The sequence below is a fragment of the Chionomys nivalis genome, chromosome 1 (assembly GCF_950005125.1).
Source record: "Chionomys nivalis chromosome 1, mChiNiv1.1, whole genome shotgun sequence".
Taxonomy (NCBI): domain Eukaryota; kingdom Metazoa; phylum Chordata; class Mammalia; order Rodentia; family Cricetidae; genus Chionomys; species Chionomys nivalis.
Window position 1 is genome coordinate 148,101,205 of NC_080086.1, and position 20,733 is coordinate 148,121,937.

The window sequence follows — 20,733 nt, forward strand, 5'->3', positions numbered from 1 at the left end:
CTCCCTCCTCTCTTTCCAGCCCCTCCCCCCATCCACTCCTGTTTCTCTCCAGAAAAAGGCAGGTTCCCCCGTGGATATCCACCAAACAAGTTGCAGTGAGACTGGGCACCTCCCTTCGTGTTAAGGGTGTGCAAGGCAACCCAGGATGAGGAGTCAGGTCCCCAAAGCAGGCAAAAGCACTGGAGACAGCTCCTGCCCCTACTCTTCGGAGTCCCACAGCAACACCAAGCTACACAACGATAATTTATTCAGAAGCGTAGGTCAGTCCCGTGCAGGCTCTCTGGCTGTCAGTTCAGTTTCTGGGAGCCCCCATAGCCCAGGTTAGTTCATCCTGTGGATTTTCTTGTGGTGTCCTTGGCTCCTCTGGCTCCTCCAATCCTTTCCCCCTCTCTTCCACAGGAGTCCCTGAGTTCTGCCTAATGCTTGGCTGTGGTCTCTGCATCTGTTTCTATCAGTTGCTGGGTGAAGCCTCTCTGATGATAGTTGGGCTAGGCACCAATCTATGAGCAGAGCAGAACATCATTAGGAATCATGTCATTGACTTTTTTTTTTTTTTTTTTTTTTTTTTTTTGGTTTGTTTGCCAGCCGTGTTTGGTTCTATTCTAGGATTCTGGGATATCCTCCCTTGGGTCTCCTAGTACCGGCGTAGTCTCCAGTAGAACAGGAGTATTTTACGAAGTTGTGGGCCAGGATCCTCTCTTTCTTGTGTTGTTTTGAGAGGGTCTAACTATGTAGCCCCCGGGAACTTGCAATCCCTCTGCCTCAGCCTCTGGATTACAAGTGTGCGCACACCCATTCATTTTAGCCTCTAAACTTTTTCAAAATGAATTTACTTATTTGGTGTGTATGGCCACTTTGTCTGCATGTGTGTCAGGCATGCATGCCTGGTTCCCAAACAGGCTAGAAGAGGGAGGGCTTCAAATCCCCTGGGACTGGAGTTACACGTAGCTGTAAACCACCATGTGGGTGCTGGGAATGAACCTGGGTCCTCTGGAAGAGCAGCCAGTGCTCTTAACCACTGAGCCATCTCTTCATTCTATTTATTTTTCAAGATGAGGATCTTTTAAAACTTTAATTTTCTCTCTTATCTATTTCAATTCCTTGTGGAATTAAAGAAACAATAAAGACGAGCATTATCATATTTTCCTTTTAGACTTTAAAGCTACACCAACAAGTTGGGGTTTTGTGTTTGTTTGTCTGTTTTTGTTTTTCGAGACAGGGTTTTCTCTGTAGCTTTGGAGCCTGTCCTGGAACTTGCTCTGTTGACCAGGCTGGCCTCGAACTCTGCCTGTCTCTGGCTCCGAGTGCTAGAATTAAAGGCCACCACCACCCAGCCCAACAAGTTTTAAATTGTAACAAGTAAGGCATTAGATTCTTTGCTCAATTATATTCGCTACTGATTTGGTCATGTCTGTGCACACAGCAGCCAGTCTTCCTCAATTGTCTGCCACCTTGTTTTGAGACAAGATTTTTCCTTAACCTACAGCTTTCCAATTCAGCTAGACTTGCTGACTAGCAAACCCCAGAGGTCCTCCTGTCTCTGCCTCCCCAGCACTGGAACTACAGGCTTGCAGCCAGCTTTATGTGGGAGCTGGGGATCCGAACTCAGGTCTGCACACTTGCATGACCGACACTTTACCAAATGTGATTTCTCCCTAACCTCCTCTTCATGTCTTACGTTAAACCTCGTTCTTCTCACACATCTGCCTGTCCGAATAGGGACAGAATTCCCTTCTCCTGCACTGCTGAACAAGTGGCTGATAAGTATTCCATGTGTGGCAGCCTCACGAGGAGCCGAGTTCTGTGACTGCTTTGGGTTCTTGTTTGTAGGTTGGTTGGTGTCTTAGTTACTTTTCTAGTGCTGTGATAAAACATCATGACCAAGGCAACTTATAGAGGAAAGGGTTTATTTGGGATTATTGTGTCAGAGGGCTAGGAGCCCATCACTATGGTGACGGGCAGCCCCGCAGGCGGCAGGCAGGCAGGCACTGGAACAGCAGCCGAGAGCTCACTTGCCAAAAGGAATGCAAAGAGCACTTTGACAGGAAGCTTTTCAAACCGTAAGCACCCCTCCCTCCTCGCCCCCACATACCTCCTCCACTAGATTCAGATCTTACCTCTCCATCCTTCCCAGGCAGCCCTGTGACTTACGACTTAGGGGAGCCATCGCCTTCACCACCTCAGTAGATTCTGGTGTTTGCTTTAAGACAAAGTCTCTCATGGTAACCCAACTTAACTATCTAGGTTAAGTCTATATAGTTGGTCTCAAACTCACAGCAATCCCTCTGCCTCGGCTTCCTGAGTGCTGGGATCACGGGCATAAACACCACACCTGGCAGAGAAGCAGGCAGCACTTGCTTTAGCTCACTTTGTTTTAAATGGTTTAAACTCAGGAGGTCAGAGAGCTCTTTTGCTGATGAGTGAGTGGCAGCAAGGGTGAACAAAATGGTGTGTGAGCAGACAGGCTGCTAGAGTTAAGGCCAGGACAGCTGCCTCCCGATGAGAAGGGGGCTTCTCTACTGCGGCCTGTCTGTGCATTCTAACAGGGCTTCCACTTTTCATTTGCTTCCTTATTCTAAAAAACATCTGGGGTTGTGCTTTGAACTTGGTGTGGCTCAGCAGCACACTGCTTGCCTGGTGTGGACAATCGGTTCCCATCGCCAGCTCTGCCTGAGTCCTCGCTCCACTGCTGGGGACTTGACCAGACTAGATGGCCAGGGAATGAAGACAAGACAGACAGACACATACTCAGACAGAAAGTTGGGGTCTGGTGGTCTGGGCTCTTGGACGGAGAAGCCTGAGCACCCCAGAAGCTTAGCATGTTTATTATATACAGGTGAAGAAAGAGGCAGAGTTATTGCACATAGCTCGGTCAAGGGGCATGGTCTAGCTCCATGGAGACAGTCTTCAGGCTCGGGAGAGAAGCTGTGGTGGCCGTTGTCTGCACACACTGCCAACACTCACACTTGGACCCCTGAGGAAGGCTCTGCATTTCTCACGGAGCTAAGCCCTTGGGGTCCTTGATATGGCCACACCCATGCCAATAGCACGCATTCACTTATGATTTCACTTACTCAGGGCTTACTCTTCTCCCTACCCTCCCTACAATTTATTTATGGAATTAAATGGCCATAATGCCTACACCTATAGAAATCTACACACATGTACTTCAAGTTTCTGCCTTAATTGAAAAATTGTAGAGTGCTTGTTTTGATTTGATCTTGATTTTTGGTTTTTAGTTCTTAGTCCTGATTGTCCTGGAACTTGGGATGTAGACCAGGCTGGCCTTGAATTCACAATCTCGAGTACTGAGATTAGAGGCGTGTGCCACCATGCCTGGCTTCTTCTAAAGGGAAGATGGAGCTTGGAGTAGATGGTGCCTTAGGTATAAAGTTCACACTTACGATCTTAGAACATGGGCAGTAGGAAGAATACGACCTGGAGTTAGGCCAGCCTGGGCTATATAGTGAGTTTAGACCAGCCTGGGCTACATGAGTCCCTGTCTGCAGAAAGAGTAACACCAAAACCCACCAAAATAAAAATAATAAAGAACAGATGGACAAGTGTCTTTATTTTTGTTATATCATGTTACCTCCACTACATTCTTATTTTAAACTTTTATTACTCAAACTTTCTAGTGCCTACAGGTTACAACTCCATGGAGCTGAGTGACATTTCCAGCAAAAGCTGCCAGATAAACAGATATGGTTACTTCAGAGCCACCCTCACAATCTTAGGTAAGGTTAAAGACCTGTGGAGAAGATGCCACAGTCTACAAGGCCACCCCCATTCACATTGCTAACACTAGAAGGGTAGAGGGGAAGGAGCAGGGTCACCTGGCTGGTCCAAGGTGATGCAAACGTAGGAAGCAGCATCTTGTTTGGTTTTTTGTTTTGTTTTTCAAGACAGGGTTTCTCTGTAGTTTTGGTTCCTGTCCTGGAACTAGGTCTTGTACACCAGGCTGGCCTCTAACTCACAGAGATCTGCCTGCCTCTGCCTCCCGAGTGCTGGGTTTAAAAGTGTGTGCCACCACTGCCTAGCAGGGAGCAGCATCTTGTACTTCGCATGTTCCATTTGTTCTCCTGCCTGCCTTATGCTTTCTGGTAGAAATTTATCCCTTGGGTGCCCAAATGCTAAAAAACCTGGGTTTGAATCCCATGTGAGCCTCCAAGAATCTCAATGGATGTCGGGGGTGGGGGGCGTAAGAAAGGCAGCAAGGAGTGCTCACTGCTTCTGCTTCCAGTGTGACTTTTACAAAGTCTCTCTTTTCTACCTGTAAGGTAGGGGGGCTGCACGCTTCAGGGACTGCACCCTTCAGGGACTGCCCCGAGGTCCCAGCAGAGAAAACAGGGCACCACAGCCAGCTGGGGCATCCATGTCTCTGAGAACATGGAATGTGTAGAAGCTCTGGCTGTACGCTGTTTCTGAGGACAGGATGGGTCAGCCACCTGTGATCCATGGGGTCAGCATCTGCCCAAGTCACCTTTTCCTAACCCATCTCCCAGAAAGGGGGTGTTACTTTCTAACATGGACCAGGCTCTAGAGAAAGAGTCTCAGTGGGCAGAACTGGTCCATGTGACTATGAAAACCTGCATGGACATGAATGCAAAACTCTGGGGCTAAATCCCCATGTTTGCTAGATTTCCGTTCAGCAAGAAGGCTGTTTCTGTTTGCTTTTCCTTCTTGTTAAGGGGCATCTCCTAGTGCATCTAAGTTTCTGTAATAGCCAGGTTTGGGGGTTCACTGCTTGTTGTTCTGAAGGCTGGATGTCAGCTCCACTGTCTGATGAGGAGCATTTCCTGGTTCATGGCAGACCATCCCCTTGCTGTGTCCTCACGTGGCAGAGGGGACAAGAGGGCTCCCTGATGTTTTTCCATAAGGGCACTGATCACACCTCCAACAAAGGATTTGCCCCTTTACTCCTTAACTTAGCTGGGATTTCAGCCCAGGAAAATGAACCTATGGCAGAATGGTTTCCTTTGGTCTCTGCTGTATTTTAACATTTCTCTTTGGTGGCTGTTTTGCTAGAGGGAATCCTAGAAGTCAGCATCATCCAGATAGCAGATGTCCCAATGCCCATGCAACAGCCTGACAACTCCCTGAAGGACTTCATTGTGACCTGCAAAGGGGCGTAAGTACAACGTCATGCCAGGGGAAAGGCCACATGAGGACCCCAAGGCTGAATAAAGGGCTTGGCTACTAGTCATCCCTTTGAAGTTGATTCAAAATTCTACAGACGAGCTGGGGTAGGAGAGGGGGTGCGTGCCTGTAACCCCAGCAGTCAAGAGGCTAAGTAAGGCAGGAGAACATGGCTGTATAGGGAGCCTTTCTCTCAAAATAAGGAATAAAGAAGGGACAGGGTAAAGCGCATCCTAGCATACACAAGGCTGGTTTTGATCCCCACCACTGCATAAAACAGGACACAGGGTAATGCCTGTAATCACAGTACTCCAAAGGTGGAGGCTGGACAATCAGAAGTTTAAGACTGAACCAAGCAGTGGTGGCACACGCTTTTAATCCCAGCACTCGGGAGGCAGAGGCAGGCAGATCTCTGTGAGTTTGAGGCCAGCCTGGTCTACAAGAGCTAGTTCTGAACAGGCCTCGAAGCTAAAGAGAAACCCTATCTTGAAAATCTAAAAAAAGAGAAGACGTTTAAGACTATCTTTAACTACATAGTGAGTCTAAGGCCAACCTGGCTACATGAGCCCCTGTTAAAGAAAGAAAGAAAAGAAAGGAAGGAAGGAAGGAAGGAAGGAAGGAAGGAAGGAAGGAAGGAAGGAAGGAGCGGGCAGGGAGCGGGGGAGAAAAGCAAAGGCTGCTGTTTGAAGCTGTCATGACAGAAGCAAGCACAGTGTCTTGTGTCTATAATCCTAGAACTTAAGAAAACTGAGGCAGAAGGCTCACCATGAGTTCCAGGCCAACAGTGTGAAACCCCTCACCATCATCCCCACCCCCACCACCAAACGCCCTGACATTGCCCTCTTTCCTCCCTCATGTGATCTGGGTGCTCACCCTGCTCGCACGTCACAGCACTCCCACGGAAGTTTGTACCATTGTCTCCGACCCCACCTGCCAGGTGGCCCAGACCAGGGTCTGCAGCTCCGTGGCTCTGGACGAGCTGTGCCCGCTATCCGTGAGAAGAGCCTTCAATGGGTCTGGAACGTACTGTGTGAACATCACTCTGGGTGATGTCACAAGCCTGGCCCTCACCAGCGCCCTGATCTCTATCCCTGGCAAAGGTAAGGTCTGGCTTATAATTTTATAAACATTTCCTACTGCAGAAGTGTGCACCCGATTTAAAGCCCCCAAAGGCTTCTCTAGCAGTGTTTGACTCACGGAAGATTGTTTGAACGCTTGTTAATACGGATTTAAGATCTGGCATTAAGCTGGATGTGGTGGCGCACGCCTTTAATTCCAGCATGCAGGAAGCAGAGGCAGGTGCTTCTCTGTGAGTTCGAGGCCAGTTGGGTCTATAGAGTTAGGACATCTAGGGCTACACAGTGAAACCATGTATCAAAAGCAAAGAACTAGCATTAAAACCCAATCACAAATCTACTTAGCAAGGTGAAGAGAGAGACTTGGTGAGAGAATGACCAGAGAAAAGCCCGTCGGTGAAAGGGTGCCATCGAGACCACAGGCCAGCGACAGTGAGGTGTGGTAAGGAGATGTTGTCAAGGCACTGGCCAAGAGGCTTGTATTTCCAGAGGAAACTGAACACCCAACATTAAAACAAACAAAATGACAATCATAAAGGAGAGTCCAAAACCAGGGTTTCAGGAGAAGCCACCAGGGCAAAGCCAAAAGAAATGAGAAATTGAGTTGAAATCTTGCTTCCTCTCATTCCCATGTGTCCTTTTTAAAAAGTCTTCCTCAAGTCTACTAAGAATTGCCTGAGACAGTACCAGCCAATTTACCCACTCATCCTGACTTCTTGAGCCAGGCTTGGTATTTACCTCTGATCCTGGGATTCAGGTACCCACGGCATTAGAGCCATGAGCTCAAGGCCAGTCTGGGCTAGAGAGTGAGAGCTGTGGAAAGACTCAATGCAGCGTGGTGGCACACACCCATAATCTCAGCACTGGGCGGCAGAGACAGGCAAATCTACATAGCCGCATCTACATAGTGAGTTTCAAGCCAGCCAAGGTACATAGTGAGACTTTGTCAAAAAAAAAAAAAAAAGAAAAGAAAAGAAAGAAAGGAGGGAGGGAGGGAGGGAGGGAGGGAGGGAGGGAGGGAGGGAGGGAGGGAGGGAGGGAGGAAGGAAGGAAGGAAGGAAGGAAGGAAGGAAGGAAGGAAGGAAGGAAGGAAGACCTGCCTAAGAACAAGATTGCAAAGGTATCCTGTCTCTTGCAGGAGCTGGGGAGGAGAGAGATAACAATGAAGCAGCCAGGGCTGTGGGTGTTTCAAAGTCCGGACCTCCAGGAGTTGTGGTACTGGGGCTGTCCCAGCTCTGTGTCCTTCAGAATTACCTTTAGAATCTTAGCCTGCCAGCTGCGGTGGCGCACACCTTTAACCCCAGCACTCAGGAGGCAGAGGCAGGCAGATCTCTGTGAGTTTGAGGTCAGCCTGGTCTACAGAGCGAGTTCTAGAGCAACCAGTGCTACACAGAGAAACCCTGTCTGTCTCCAAAAACCAAAAAGATGAAAGTATCTTAGTTTATTCCATTTTGTTTCCTTCTACTGGCAACCCGCTGATCTCCTGTGAGGTTTATAGGTTCAACTGTTAGCGTTCTGTGATTTTGGTTCTAGTGAGAGGTCACTTTAGATATGACTTAAACCCACTATCAAAAACCTAATAAAGGGGATTGAGGAGGAACACAGAGGTAAGGTACTTGCCTGGCATGGGTGAAGCCATGGAGCCCTGGGTTCCACCCAGAGAGAAATTTGAAGGGGCGTGGTGGGACATGCCTATACTCCAAACATTCAGGAAGTTGATACAGGAGGGTTGCAAGTTCTAGGACTGCTTGGGGATGGCCCTTAGCAAAATCTTAGATGGGGGCCGGGAGAGATTTCAGTCAGTAAAAGGCTTACCTTGCAAGCATGAGGACTAGGGTTCTCAGAAGCCCCATAAAAAGCTAGGTGTGAGCTGGGCGGTGGTGGCGCACGCCTTTAATCCCAGCACTTGGGAGGCAGAGGCAGGCAGATCTCTGTGAGTTCGAGACCAGCCTGGTCTATAAGAGCTAGTTCCAGGACAGGCTCCAAAACCACAGAGAAACCCTGTCTCGAAAAACCAAAAAAAAAAAAAAAAAAAAAAAAAAAAAGAAGCTAGGTGTGGTGCTGTAAACATGCACTCCCAACAACAACAGGACAACTAGGGTGGACACAGGCAGACTCCTGGGAGCTCACAGGCCATCTAGTCTAACATACGTGGCCAAATCCCAAGCCAAAGAGAAAGCCAGTCTCAAAAAAAAAAAAAAGAGGAAAGACTTCTGCAGGTGTGGCTTATCTCCACCTGTACACAAGTCCACCTGTACAACATACAACCGTGCACACACATGCAGGTGCACACACACACACGGAAACTCAGTAACTTGAATTTCAAAATCAGAATTTCGGAAATAGTCATAGTTCAAAAGAGACCCCACTGATGTTTAGCTAAACTTCTTTTAAATGACAGTCATTCAGCTGTCCTCTTCAGTGCCCAGCACAGATCTACACAGGACAGAAGTCTACACAGGCTAACGAACAAACCAAGGGAGACCCCTGCTTTCCTGAGCAGTAACAGGTGTTATAGGAAAATGTTTAGACCAATTTAGTTTCACAAACTGAGCAACACTGGAGTCAGAAGAGGCCCAAAGGAGGTCCCCATTGAGCAGCACCCTGTACCCTGCACAGGCTATCAGGACCCCAGGGACAGCCTTTGAAGATTTGCTTCCTCATCGAGGCCTGGAGTCAATCAGTTAAGCTGGATGTCATTGGCTGAAATTCAGTCATTTTTGTTTTAAAGATTTATCGTGTGTGTGTGTGTGTGTGTGTTTCCTATATATGCCTGCCTCTGGGTACCACATGGGTACAGTGCCTGCAGAGTCCAGAAGAGGGCAGGAGAGCCTCTTGGAACTGGAGTTACTCTTAGTAGCCTTGTAGGTGCTGGGAATCAAACCCGGGTCCTCTGGAAGAGCAATTAGTGCTCTTAAACCCTGAGCCATCTCTCCAGGACCCTTGTTTTTTGTTTTGTCTTGTTTCTGTCTTTGTTTACAAAGTAGTCTCATAAGAGGTTACCATTTGCTCGCATGTCAGTTGGGTCAGAATTCAGAATACCTAATCAGCCTTAAACTAACACAGGCAGTAAACAAATTAACAAGATGGTATTTTGAGGAAAACAAACCAGGTCAGAGGGGTGGGCTTGGAGTGGGAAGTGAGGGTGGTGGTTAGCACCCTAGACTGGGTGTGGGCACAAGTCTTGCTGTTCAGTAGCGCCATCTTGGTAAAGGACGTCCTTGACTAAGGGTTTAAACACATTTAGAGAGCACTTGTAGGCCAATGTTAGGGTCGTCGACGCTTCATTCTGTCAGCAAGAGTGAGGCCTTGGTGGGTAAGAGCTCACGTGCACATACTAGGTTTTTCTTTGGGGCCACCGACCAGCTCTAAATCATTAGTTATGGCTCTTCAGTCTAGTTTAGGCTCATTTCGGGTGTTTTCTTCTTTAACTTGAATTAACCTGTTTTTCCTCATCTACCTTTTGCCTCAGGGCCCTTTACCTTTCTTTCTATATGTCTTACTTTCCTGCTTCCTCCAGAGTCTGGCTGGCCTGGTTTCTGGCCCTGGGTGTATCCCTCTCTTTCTCTCTCGTTCTCGTTTCCTTCTTCCTCTCTCTCCTCTCCAGCCTAGATCTCACCTCCTACTTATTCTCTCTGCCAACCAGCCCTGCCTATCCCTCTCCTGCCTAGCTACTGGCCACTCCGCTTTTTATTAGACCAACCAGGTGCCTTAGGCAGGCAAGGCAAAAAGCAACACATCTTTCCATATTAAACAAATGTGGTATAAACAAATGTAACGCGTCCTTACATTGTTAAAGACATGCTGCATAAGCAAACGTGACACGCCTTTATCCAGTTAAAGTAATTCGCAGCAGAAACAAATGTAGCACATCTTTGCCTAGTTATAGTAATCTTCCACAACACATGCACACAGTGGAGAGATGATTGTAAGAGGAGGCTCAACCAATGGAGGACCTCCTAGGAGGGGCCTGGTGGATAGGACGGGGTCAGAGGCAGAGCAGATGGAGGCGGCTTAGGTAACTGAATATGCCTGGGGTAGAAACGGAACTGGTTGCTTTGCTGGTTAGAGAGGAGCGAGAAGATGAAGTCCCTGACGCTGTGGCCCTCGCAGTACAGTAGAGCTATGGAAAGCAATAATGACAGACTGTGACCCAGGTCTAGGAAGAGGCAGGCAGGGAAGTGAGGACTGATGGTGCCTTCAAAACTGCAGAAACTGAGATGGGCCAGGGAAGGGAGGTCCCAGCAGGGGCCATGGAGGTTTCCCAGAATTCCAGGGATTTTAGCATAGGGGCAGCCATATAGCATGAGATGGGGCCAGAGGCCAGCACAGTGGAACCTAAGAGCCTTTTAGCATGCAGGTACCAACAGCTCAGCAGAGTCCTGAGAGGGTGTCACCAGACTGTGGTATTTTTCCATGCCTGGCCACTTATGCTCAACCCAGAGTCTATACGTTGCTTGATGGGAAAGGTCGCCTAATAGCCAGAATGGGGTAGTATCTTCTGCAGCAGCTCCCTTCCCCATTCAACAGCATCACAAGCAGATGTCCTTCAATGAAACACAACTCACAGGGTTTTCCTTCTGCCTTAAGACCCAGTCTCCCCGCTGAGAATGGCGAATGGTGCCTTGATCTCCATTGGCTGCCTGGCTGTGTTTGTCACCATGGTTACCATCTTGCTATACAAGTAAGTTTCTGATTTTAACACTGTATTGTATCTCTATAGCAGATAGTCAAAAGCAAATAGCATTCTTGCATACAAACATACCAATTTCTTTTTTCCATTTAAATATTTTGTGTATGAGATGAAACTCATCCTTTGAACCGTGAATACCAAACTGGGACCTATTAATTTTACTGTGGTTTTGGATTTGCTTGTTTTAATCCCAAAAGTGCTGCCAGGCGTCAGTAACTTGGCAAAATTGTGTCTATATGTTTAACAAAATTTCAAAGTGGGTACTTCTTACTTGAAGAGAAAATAGCTGTACTCCCCTAAGATGCTGAGGCGTCGCCAGCAACAGACTAGGTGGAATGGTTAGCTCTTTTGCACCTGGCATGAAAAACACTGTAGAAAGGAATTTAGTTCAGCTTGAAGGTATTTTTTAAAATCCTGTCCAACACATTGTTTTCAGAAAACACAAGGCGTACAAACCTATAGGAAACTGCCCTGGGAAGACGGTCAAAGGCAGAAGCCTGGGTGTTTTCCTCAGCCATGCAAAAGCCCCATTCTTCCGAGGAAACCAGGAGAAGGATCCGCTGCTGCAGAGCAAGCCAGGAATGCCCTAAGTCTTAAGCCTTATTTCTGACCAGGATCCTACTCCAGTGTGTTCACATGAGCTGTGCAGAAGCACGTGACTGGTAACTCTCATTTCTGAAGGATTATTATGAAATATATATCATGGCTTGGGGAGGCTAGTTAAATGGCACTTTGGAGAAGAAGAAACGACCTCGTGTTTTGTCCCATTTGTGTTGTGGCTTTTACACTGTTAGTAGGATGGGCTTACTGTGACTGAGGGAGAAGTCACCTCTCCTGAAGGTTCTAGGTTAACTGTGAGAGGAGATTACATGCTTCTAGCTTCCCACATAACCATGTGCATGAACTCTGACCAAAGACCAGGTCCATCGAACTGTATTTCAGCTCACTGAACATGCCTGAGCTCCTGGCAGAACGATAATACAAGCTTTGTGTATGGTGTATGTGTGTATATATTATGCTCATTAAAGAGACAGCCTAACAAGCCGCTGTGATTATTCTATCAGGTGAAAACTTTTCCCGTCTAGTTGACGCACTCATCCATTCATCTATCCATGAGCATTTATTTAGTGCTTTCTGAATACTGACCATGATGCTGGGACTTGGGTTTGCCCCCAGAGCTGAGGCTCTCTTGGCACATCTGGCTCTTAGTGTGTGCTGGTGTGTGCACATAGAATCATGTGCTATGATTTTCTAAGGGAGGCCACTTCTTTTCCTACCAGTTTCTGTGTGAAAACTCATACAGGAAATAATCAAGGCGCTCACTTCTGTTTGTAATTCAAGTCCTGTGCCAATGACATTCTCTTTTCTACTTCCTGGAAAAATAAAATGTGGGATGTGATGAGCCCTTGGTGGTGTTACTATTTCTAATGTATTGTTTGCTTTTCAGTTACATTTATGATTTTAGTAATAAAGTCTTTTAATGCCACACAAAGGCAATAATACTCTAATAATTTTTTAGATTTATTCTATGTGTATGAATGTTTGTCTTCATGTATGTACATGTACGTGTGTGCCTGGTGTCCATGTAAGTCAGAGGAGGATGACATGGAACTGGAGTTGAGGATGGCTGTGAGCGACCATGTGGGTGCTGGGATCTGCAAGGACAGGCAGTGTTCAGAACCTCTGAGTCATCTCTCCAGCCCCAATAGTTTCTATTTTAAGAGCTGGGTATCATGACTCGTGACCTTAATCCCAGCACTTGGGAAGTACAGGAGAATCAGGAGTTCAAGGCCAGTCTCACCTGCATAGAGAGTTTGAGGCCAGCTAGAACTACATGGAACCTGTCTCAGAAAGATGTGTGTGTATGTACACACATGTGTCATTAATTTTTAATTTACAAATTTAGTGTGTAAGTGTTTATAATCAAAATATAAAAGGAGAGTTTGGAGCCAGAATGCAGCGCAGCAGCGGAGTGCTTGCCCAGCGTGCATGAAGACCCTTCATTCTATTTCCAGCAAAGAAAAAGAAATTTAACTAAGTAAGGGAGTTTTGTTTTTAAATAGAGAAGAGGCCTTTTGTCTTTGATTCTGAGCTGCCAGCATCACATGAAAAATCAGGAGAAGGGGCTAGTTGACAAGTTGGTGAACTTTTTCTATGAAGTTTGCAAACATCTTAGCCTTTGTGGAGTTTCTTTCAAAGTAACTCAGTAGCCCGAGAACCAGAGACGCATCACTGACAGCACAGCTACCTTCCAGCAGAAACCTATCTCAAAGGCGTGCGGGGGCCACGGTTGACCCACGAGACATTGTCTACTCTACACCAGCAGAGACTTAACAGTGACCACGTGCGATCCGAGAGACCGGATTGGATCTACCTTGATGGCGGTAGTTTAGGGACAACTGGAAAACCTGGCTACACCCCCAAACACTAGCTGGTATTACAGAACAACTGTTCCTCGAGGCATTGCTGGGGACCACATTCAGTGTGGCATTTTTGACCTTAGATGGCCTAGAAGCAGAAAGAAGCTTTTTGTATGGAAAGGGCCTCCAAAGAATGCAAACATTGCTGGCCAACTGTTTATTTGTATGACAGTGATGGGGCAAGGGCTCTAAGCCAGGGGTGCTTGGCAATGTTTGGAGAGATCTGTGGTTGTCACAACCAGGGTGGGATGCTGCTGGCATCTAGTGGGGAGAGCCCAGAGATGCTGCTGAACGCACTGAAATCCTCAGGGCAGCCCCATAGCAAAGGAATCCTCTGCAGCAACTGAAGTCCTGGGCATGGATATCCAAACAGAAGCCTTGACTCTGGACCCAACACTGACACTCAGAGTCAGGTGACCTAGTGCCGTGACACTTTTGGAGCCTTTCCCATCTCTGTCTCAACTTAGAGGGTATGTTGTCCCCTCTAGAGGACTTCTCAGGGCTGCTACAGAGCCACCTACAAGAATGAATGCAGCTAGAGCAGGGGTGACAGATGGCAGTTGTGGGGCAGTTGTCTAGCATGCGGGGGGAGGGGGGAGGCGACTCCCAGTAATGAAAAAAAAATGAAAGTAAAGGCACTCTTGGTATGGCCCAGTGTTATGTATATATACTCAGGCACGTTGAGCCTGAGGACAGAAGCTCAGGTGTGGAGGGTTTTTGTTTGTTTGGTTGATTTTTTTAATAATGCCTAAAGAGCCAGATCATTAGTATTTAAAACAGAACAGCAATTTCAGGTTGCAGCAGAATCGACAGATGCTGAGCCACACCCCCATGGCTTCTAAGGCAGTCTTGTGGAGGTGGGATCCCATGATTTGGATTTCTAGGTCAGCAGAGGGGTAGTGTCTAGGACCTGAGCAAGATGGGCTTGGGACCCATTCTTCCTTTCTCCCATCAACAGGGGGCAGCAGAGAACAGCAAATTCGTAAGACACCAAGGTCGCAGGTCCATGCCTTTATCTAGCTTCATCTAACCAATTTTAATCTAACAAATAGCAGGAAAGAGGTCTGAAATAATAGACTGTGTCCATTTATATTTTCCAAGTGATCCTGACAAGAAGTCATTTAACTTCTAAGGGCATTATCTGCAAAATGAAGAAAACAGCCTAAGAGATAGAGGGATGGCTTGATCCATGGCTGAGAATTGGAACTTCCCAAGGAAAGTGAGTGCAGGCAACAAATTATTCCAGAGATTAAATTAATTTTTTCCTTCCTTCCTTCCTTCCTTCCTTCCTTCCTTCCTTCCTTCCTTCCTTCCTTCCTCCCTCCCTCCCTCCCTCCCTCCCTCCCTCCCTCCTTTTTTCCTTTCTAACTTTGGAACCTGTTCTGGAACTTGCTCTGTAGACCAGGCTGGCCTCGAACTCACAGAGATCCGCCTGCCTCTGCCTCCCAAGTGCTGGGATTAAAAGCGTGCACCACCCCCACCCGGCGGCTCAGGAATTTCTTATTCCTAGGGTTTTTATAAATGTTTACATCCTTGGCACCTCTGAGTCATTCATAAATATTGGTTTCCTGGAGTTGAATTTCCATGATGTAAAAGTTTGGGGGGGGCGGTGCTTTCAGAGCGCTCATTGCACACAGAATGCACTAAACTCTTAAGCTCAGGTGACAAAGGGCAGATGAATGAACAGTCACCCAGAGGATGAAGGTGGCCTCCTTTTGGTTGGACCCTGGTTGGGGGAAGGGGGGGGCAATCCTTCCTTCAAAGGTGGTTGCTGTTGCTGTTGTTTTTGCTGTTGTTGTTGCTGCTGCTGCTGTTGTTGTTGTTGTTGCTGTTGCTGCTGCTGTTGTTGCTGCTGCTGTTGTTGCTGCTGCTGTTGTTGTTGCTGCTGCTGTTGTTGTTGCTGCTGCTGTTGCTGCTGTTGTTGCTGCTTCTGCTGTTGCTGTTGTTGCTGCTTTTGTTGCTGCTGCTGCTGTTGCTGCTGCTGTTGTTGTTGCTGTTGCTGCTGCTGTTGTTGCTGCTGTTGCTGCTGCTGTTGTTGAAGAGTGCTTTCCATGCGGCTAGGATAGTTACCCTGCAAAAACACCTATTCCAAAGGTCCACAATCAAAGAACACCCTTTGAAGACTGATTTTGATCACTTTTATTCAGTGCTTGGATGGTTTGGGTCTAGGAGAGAACAAAGATGATAAGAGATACAAGGACTGTGTGGGAGCTTTGATCCAGACCAGCATTGTGTGTCCTGAGCATGAGGTCTCTGCAGAGACTGCCCTGGCCTGCCAGACTCACTGGCCTTTGCTTCCCCTGCAAGGGCAACTTCTGTTTATATAACAGTAGCCAGACCTTTGTTCTCAAGATCTAGAGTGAACGCTGCCTTAGAGCTCTCCCTGAGGTGAGTTTGAATGGGCCCTGTGCTGGTTCCAATGAAAATAGTCCTCATAGGCTCACGTATCTAAACACATGGTCCCCAGTTGGTGTAACTCTTTGGAAAAGAACAGGAGGTATGGCCTTGTTGGAGGAGGTGTGTCATGGGGGGGGGGGGGGCGATGCCAGGCTCATTCTCTTTTTGCCTGCCTGCCTGCCTGCCGGCGGATCAGATGTAAGCTCTCAGTGCCTCCCTGCCACCATCCTTCCTGCCATGTTGTCAGGGACTAATTCTCTGTAAGCAAGGCCCCAATGAAATGCTTCCTTTTGTAAGAGTTGCCTTGGTCGTGGTGTCTCTTCACAGCAGCAGAACAGTTTAAGACAGGCCCATTGGCTCTTACAAGATTTTAGTACTTAGCCAGTTCTTGGTTTGTGCCTAACCTTGCAGGGCATCTCACAGTGTCTCTCTACTAATCAGAGTGCCCCTTACACTCCCAGTGCAAGTGTGTGTTCCTTACAGCTGCACAGCACAGACATCAAGACTTGAGTGGGATGAGTCCTTCCTTTGAAGGCGTGAACACAGTCTGCCTTCCTGAAAAGAAAGGCGCCGTTGATGAGCTCGTGGCAGGAGGGTTTGGGTTGTGGAGATGATTGTAAAATCTGCCTTGGAATTGAGTGAGTGCCGGACAGTAGATAGGGATGGAGTGGAGAGGCCTGGGCTCTGGTCTGATACATTCTCACTAGTAAGGGACCCAGACGTCTGCCCCTCCCTCTCTGCTCTCCTATCAAACGGAGGGGAGGAGGGGAAGGCCACTTGTGAGTCTTTGGTTCCGATGCTCTGCTGTGGAAAATGAAGACAGTTCACTTTCTCCACGGAGATTCCAGGAGGCTGACAGTCTATGTCAGGCAGATTCCAGTTTCCCTGCCAAAACCACCCTCCTGCCCATAAGCAAAGCATAGTTTTTATACTTGTAAATGGTCAGGGGAAAAAAATGAAGAGTTAAGGTAGGCTGTGTGCTTCCGTCCCAGCACAGAAAGAAAAAGGAGGCCAAGGAGGTGGGGGAGGGGAAGCAGTGCATTCCTGGTGACATAAACAATTAGGTGCAGAGTCCGGCATCCATAAGCAAAGATTTGCTATTCTCCCTCCGCCTCCCTGTCCTCCTCTTCTTCCCCCTCCACCTCCTCCTCTTCCCCCTTTCCCCTCCCTCCTTCTCCCCTTCCTTCTCCTCTTCCCCTTCTTCCTTCCCCACTTCCCCCTCCTTTTTTTCTCCCTTCTCCTCCTGACCAGATTTGTTACCTGGGCCACCCTGAAACTCCTGGGCTCAGCGAATCTGAGACATCTTCCTCTCTGCCCCCCTGCACCTGCAGCAGGCGTGGTCGGCGCTCATCCACTGCTGCTCGTCCGCTACAGCTGTGTGGTTCTGAGGGCGCGGAGAGTCTGCCCATCTGTGACCTAGGGTGGGTCTCGGATCTGAACAGGAATTACCCAGGAAACTTCAAGGATGTCACTTTCTCTCTCTTTTTAAAATTTATTTTTATTTATACTTATGTTAGAGGGGGACCCTCAGAGGCCAGAAGAGGGCATCAGATCCCTCTGCAGCTGGAGTTATAGGCAGCTGTCAGCTGCCTGACATGAGTCCTGGCAACCACACTGGACCCCAGGCCCAAAAATGCCATTTTCTTAATCCTTAGTCCTTGAAGAATCTGTCACTTGAATCTGAATGATGACCCACTGAGCTGTGTAGGGGAAGTTAGGGGACACTGCCATTGCCGGGAAATTGGTGTGGGTGTGGGTGGGGGTGGGGGGAATGTCAAGTCAGGTCTTCGACAAGAAACAGCACCTAAGGATCCTGTCAGAAGATTGGAACAGGGAGTCACACATGTTTGAACTGACAGAAAAATCCCACCCCTAAAAGACAACTCCACCCAACAGAAGAAAACCAGCAGGGAGGCAGAGTTTTCTAAGGAGGGCAAAGAGAGAACCTGGGAACCTAAAGTGTGGGCATCGAGACTCAGTCTTTGGGGCTGCAGAGACAGCACAATGGTTAAGAGCACTGACTGGCTGCTCTTCCAGAGGAACTGGGTTCAATTCCCAGCACCCATATGGCAGCTCACAACTGTCTGTAAGTCCAGTTCCAGGGGGTCCAATGCCCCTTTCTGGCCTCTGTGGGAATGGCACACATGGTGCACAGATGTACATTCAGGCAAAACAAACACACATATAAAAATAAATAAAAATCTCTCTCTCTCTTAAAAAAAAAAAGACAATCTTTGGGTTGAAGATCAGCAAACAAGGAAGCCTGAACAGAATGGAGACACATCCTCCACCCTGCCACTGCCACGCAAGACTCTCCTGCATAAAGCCAGGGTTCTTAGTCACAGCATGGAGTGAAACAGAGAATGAACATCCACACAGAGGCAAGACAGAGACCTACTTGGAAGGGGATGGGGGAAGGGTCATGTGCTGGGTCTGGAAGCTGAAGAGAACAGAATTCCTAACCAGAGGCCTCTGTGCATGTGAGCTCAACAAGAATTTACAGAGCCTAGAGAGGTGGTGCAGGCAGTAAGAGTGCTGACTGTCATCTTTCCAGAGGACCCAAGTTCAGTTCCCACATCAGGCAGCTCACAACCACCTGTAACTCTAGCTCCAGGGGATCCACACACACGTGGCAGACATTTATACAAACATGTAAATACAAATAAATCTTATTAAAAAGAACCCAACACAAAAAGTAAAAGCTAAACATCATGTTTAAAGTGTTTCTGGATGCTTCTGTCTGCCTGGCAGAAACCATGCGAACTTTCTCTGCAGGAATGCCAAGCCACAGATAAAACCTCAAGAACATGAAGTCACAATTGAAAGCAGCTCCCTGAACACATGTACAAACAATCCTCTGTGAATGAGCCAACAGAAACAGACTGGCAACCACTGCAGATATTGAACATAAAGTAAATGTCTCTCATCTGGGCATGGTGGCGTGGACTTAGCCCAAGGAGCTGAGGCAGGAGGATCCCTTGAGCCCAGGAGTTCAGGACCAGACTAGGTAATATAGCAAGCATTAGAATTTGAAAATAAAATTGAGCCTATTTCATATATTATTTAGGAAGAGAAAGTTGAAACTGACAGATTGCTAAAGCAATACAAGAGAACCAACTGGGCTGGAGAGATGGCTCTGAGGTTAAGAGCATTGGCTGCTCTTCCAGAGGACCTGAGTTCAATTTCTAACAACCACATGGTGACTCACAACCATCTGTAATGAGATCTAGCGCCCTCTTCTGGCATGCAGTCGTACATGAAGATAGAACACTGTTTACATAATAAATAAGTAAGCCGGGCAGTGGAGGCAGAGGCATGAGGATCTCTATGAGTTCGAGGCCAGCCTGGTCTACAAAAGCTAGTTCCAGGACAGGAACCAGAAGCTACGGAGAAAACCTGTCTCGAACCCCCCCCCCAAAAAAAATAAATAAGTAAATCTTTATAAAAAAAACAACTTTGTCTTGATGGGCCTTCCACTTAATAGCTTTTTGAGACCAAAATCATGATACTAAAAGTTAGAAACAGTAATCATTTTTCTGTTTTGGTTTTATTTTAATTTGTGTTTGATTTTTAGTTTTAGACTGAAGGATTTCAAATACAAACCAAAAACAAACAACTCACAATGTTGACACAGTGTAGGCTCAAATCACTGTTCAATTCATGGTCAACTTTATCTATTTGATCTCTTTAATCCTTTTAATTTGTTTGATTAAACAAATTAAACATGATTTTGTGTGTGTGTGTAAGAGAAAGAGAGAGAGAGAGAGAGAGAGAGAGAGAGAGAGAGAGAGAGAGAGAGAGCGAGTGACTGGGGGCACACGTGCAGTGTGGTACATGTGTGGCGGACAGAGGCAACATCACGGAATTGGTTCTATCCTTCTACCTTTAGTTCCAAGGATCAACCCTAAGTCACCAGGCTTAAATGGAGAATACATTTACCTATTAAGACAACGATGGCCCTAATCATTCTAATTTCTAAAGAAAATCCCAGAAATTATATCATTTTACCCCAAAATATTTCAGTATATTTTTCTACAAAAATAAGACCTTTAAAAAAAATACACCCCACAATTATCTCATCACATATAAAGTAATTTTTTCCTACCAAAACATCTAGTTAGTGCTCAGATTTTGTGTGTTAATTATTTTTTTCATAATTTGTCTTAGTGTTACAAAAGGGCTTAACAGCATACTAAACATAGTTAGAGAGAGAACCAATGAACCAGAAAATACACACAAGGAATTTCCCAGACTGTGCGGTAGTTAGAGAGAGAACCAATGAACCAGAAAATACACACAAGGAATTTCCCAGACTGTGTGGTAGTGGGAAAGGAACAGAGTGTTGGGAGCTATTGGGGGCTTTGAATTTTGATTTTTTTCCCATCAGGATAGCAATGTGTAGTGTATATAATATTTTCCCTGGTTCTGGGTAGTGGCCATAGACTTTCCCAGTCGATTGCACAATCATGGAGAAAAATGGGCAGCCCTCTGTGGTTTAGCTAGGACGTTGTCTAGGTAAGGAGTATTGAACCATCCCATTTTTACTTACCATATGTTCAAGTTACGATTTATAATTTTATTTTAATTTAGTTTATTTGGGGTATTCTTCTTCATAAACCAAGGGAGAATCTGACAGACAACTGTTATCTCTGAATTATGTGTCCCAACCCACCACTAATTTAAATGGTGAAGCTGTTTAAGGAGTTAATTAAATGAAGTCTCATAAGAGCAGAGCCTGCCGGCCAATGTCCTTACAAGAAGAGACCCCACCAGAAGCCAACTTGCCGCCGCCTTGATCTAGGTTTCCAGGCTCCGGATCTGGGAGCATGTTAGTTGCGTCTTGTAAGCCCTGGATCTTGGTATTGTACTACAGCGATGCTAGCCGACCAATATACCGTGCACACAGGGAGCAATTCTCAGGCGGGGTGGCCCACACCTGGAACCCTAGCACTTGGGAGACAGAGGCAGGAGGATCAGGGTTAGTGGAGAGTCAACCTCTCCAGTAGGG

At 47.0% G+C, this 20,733-nt stretch overlaps 1 protein-coding gene across 1 annotated transcript in view; it reads left to right on the plus strand.

Annotated features, from left to right (window-relative positions):
- Gpnmb (glycoprotein nmb) overlaps positions 1–12,407 on the plus strand; it is a 31,260-nt gene extending 18,853 nt beyond the window's left edge. The window contains exons 7-11 of the mRNA XM_057773123.1: positions 3,639–3,737; positions 5,029–5,131; positions 6,031–6,239; positions 10,806–10,899; positions 11,345–12,407. Of these exons, the coding sequence (XP_057629106.1) occupies positions 3,639–3,737; positions 5,029–5,131; positions 6,031–6,239; positions 10,806–10,899; positions 11,345–11,498 (659 nt within the window). The 3' untranslated portion in view covers positions 11,499–12,407. The remainder of the gene's footprint in view (positions 1–3,638; positions 3,738–5,028; positions 5,132–6,030; positions 6,240–10,805; positions 10,900–11,344) is intronic.
- The last annotated feature ends 8,326 nt before the right edge of the window (positions 12,408–20,733 follow it).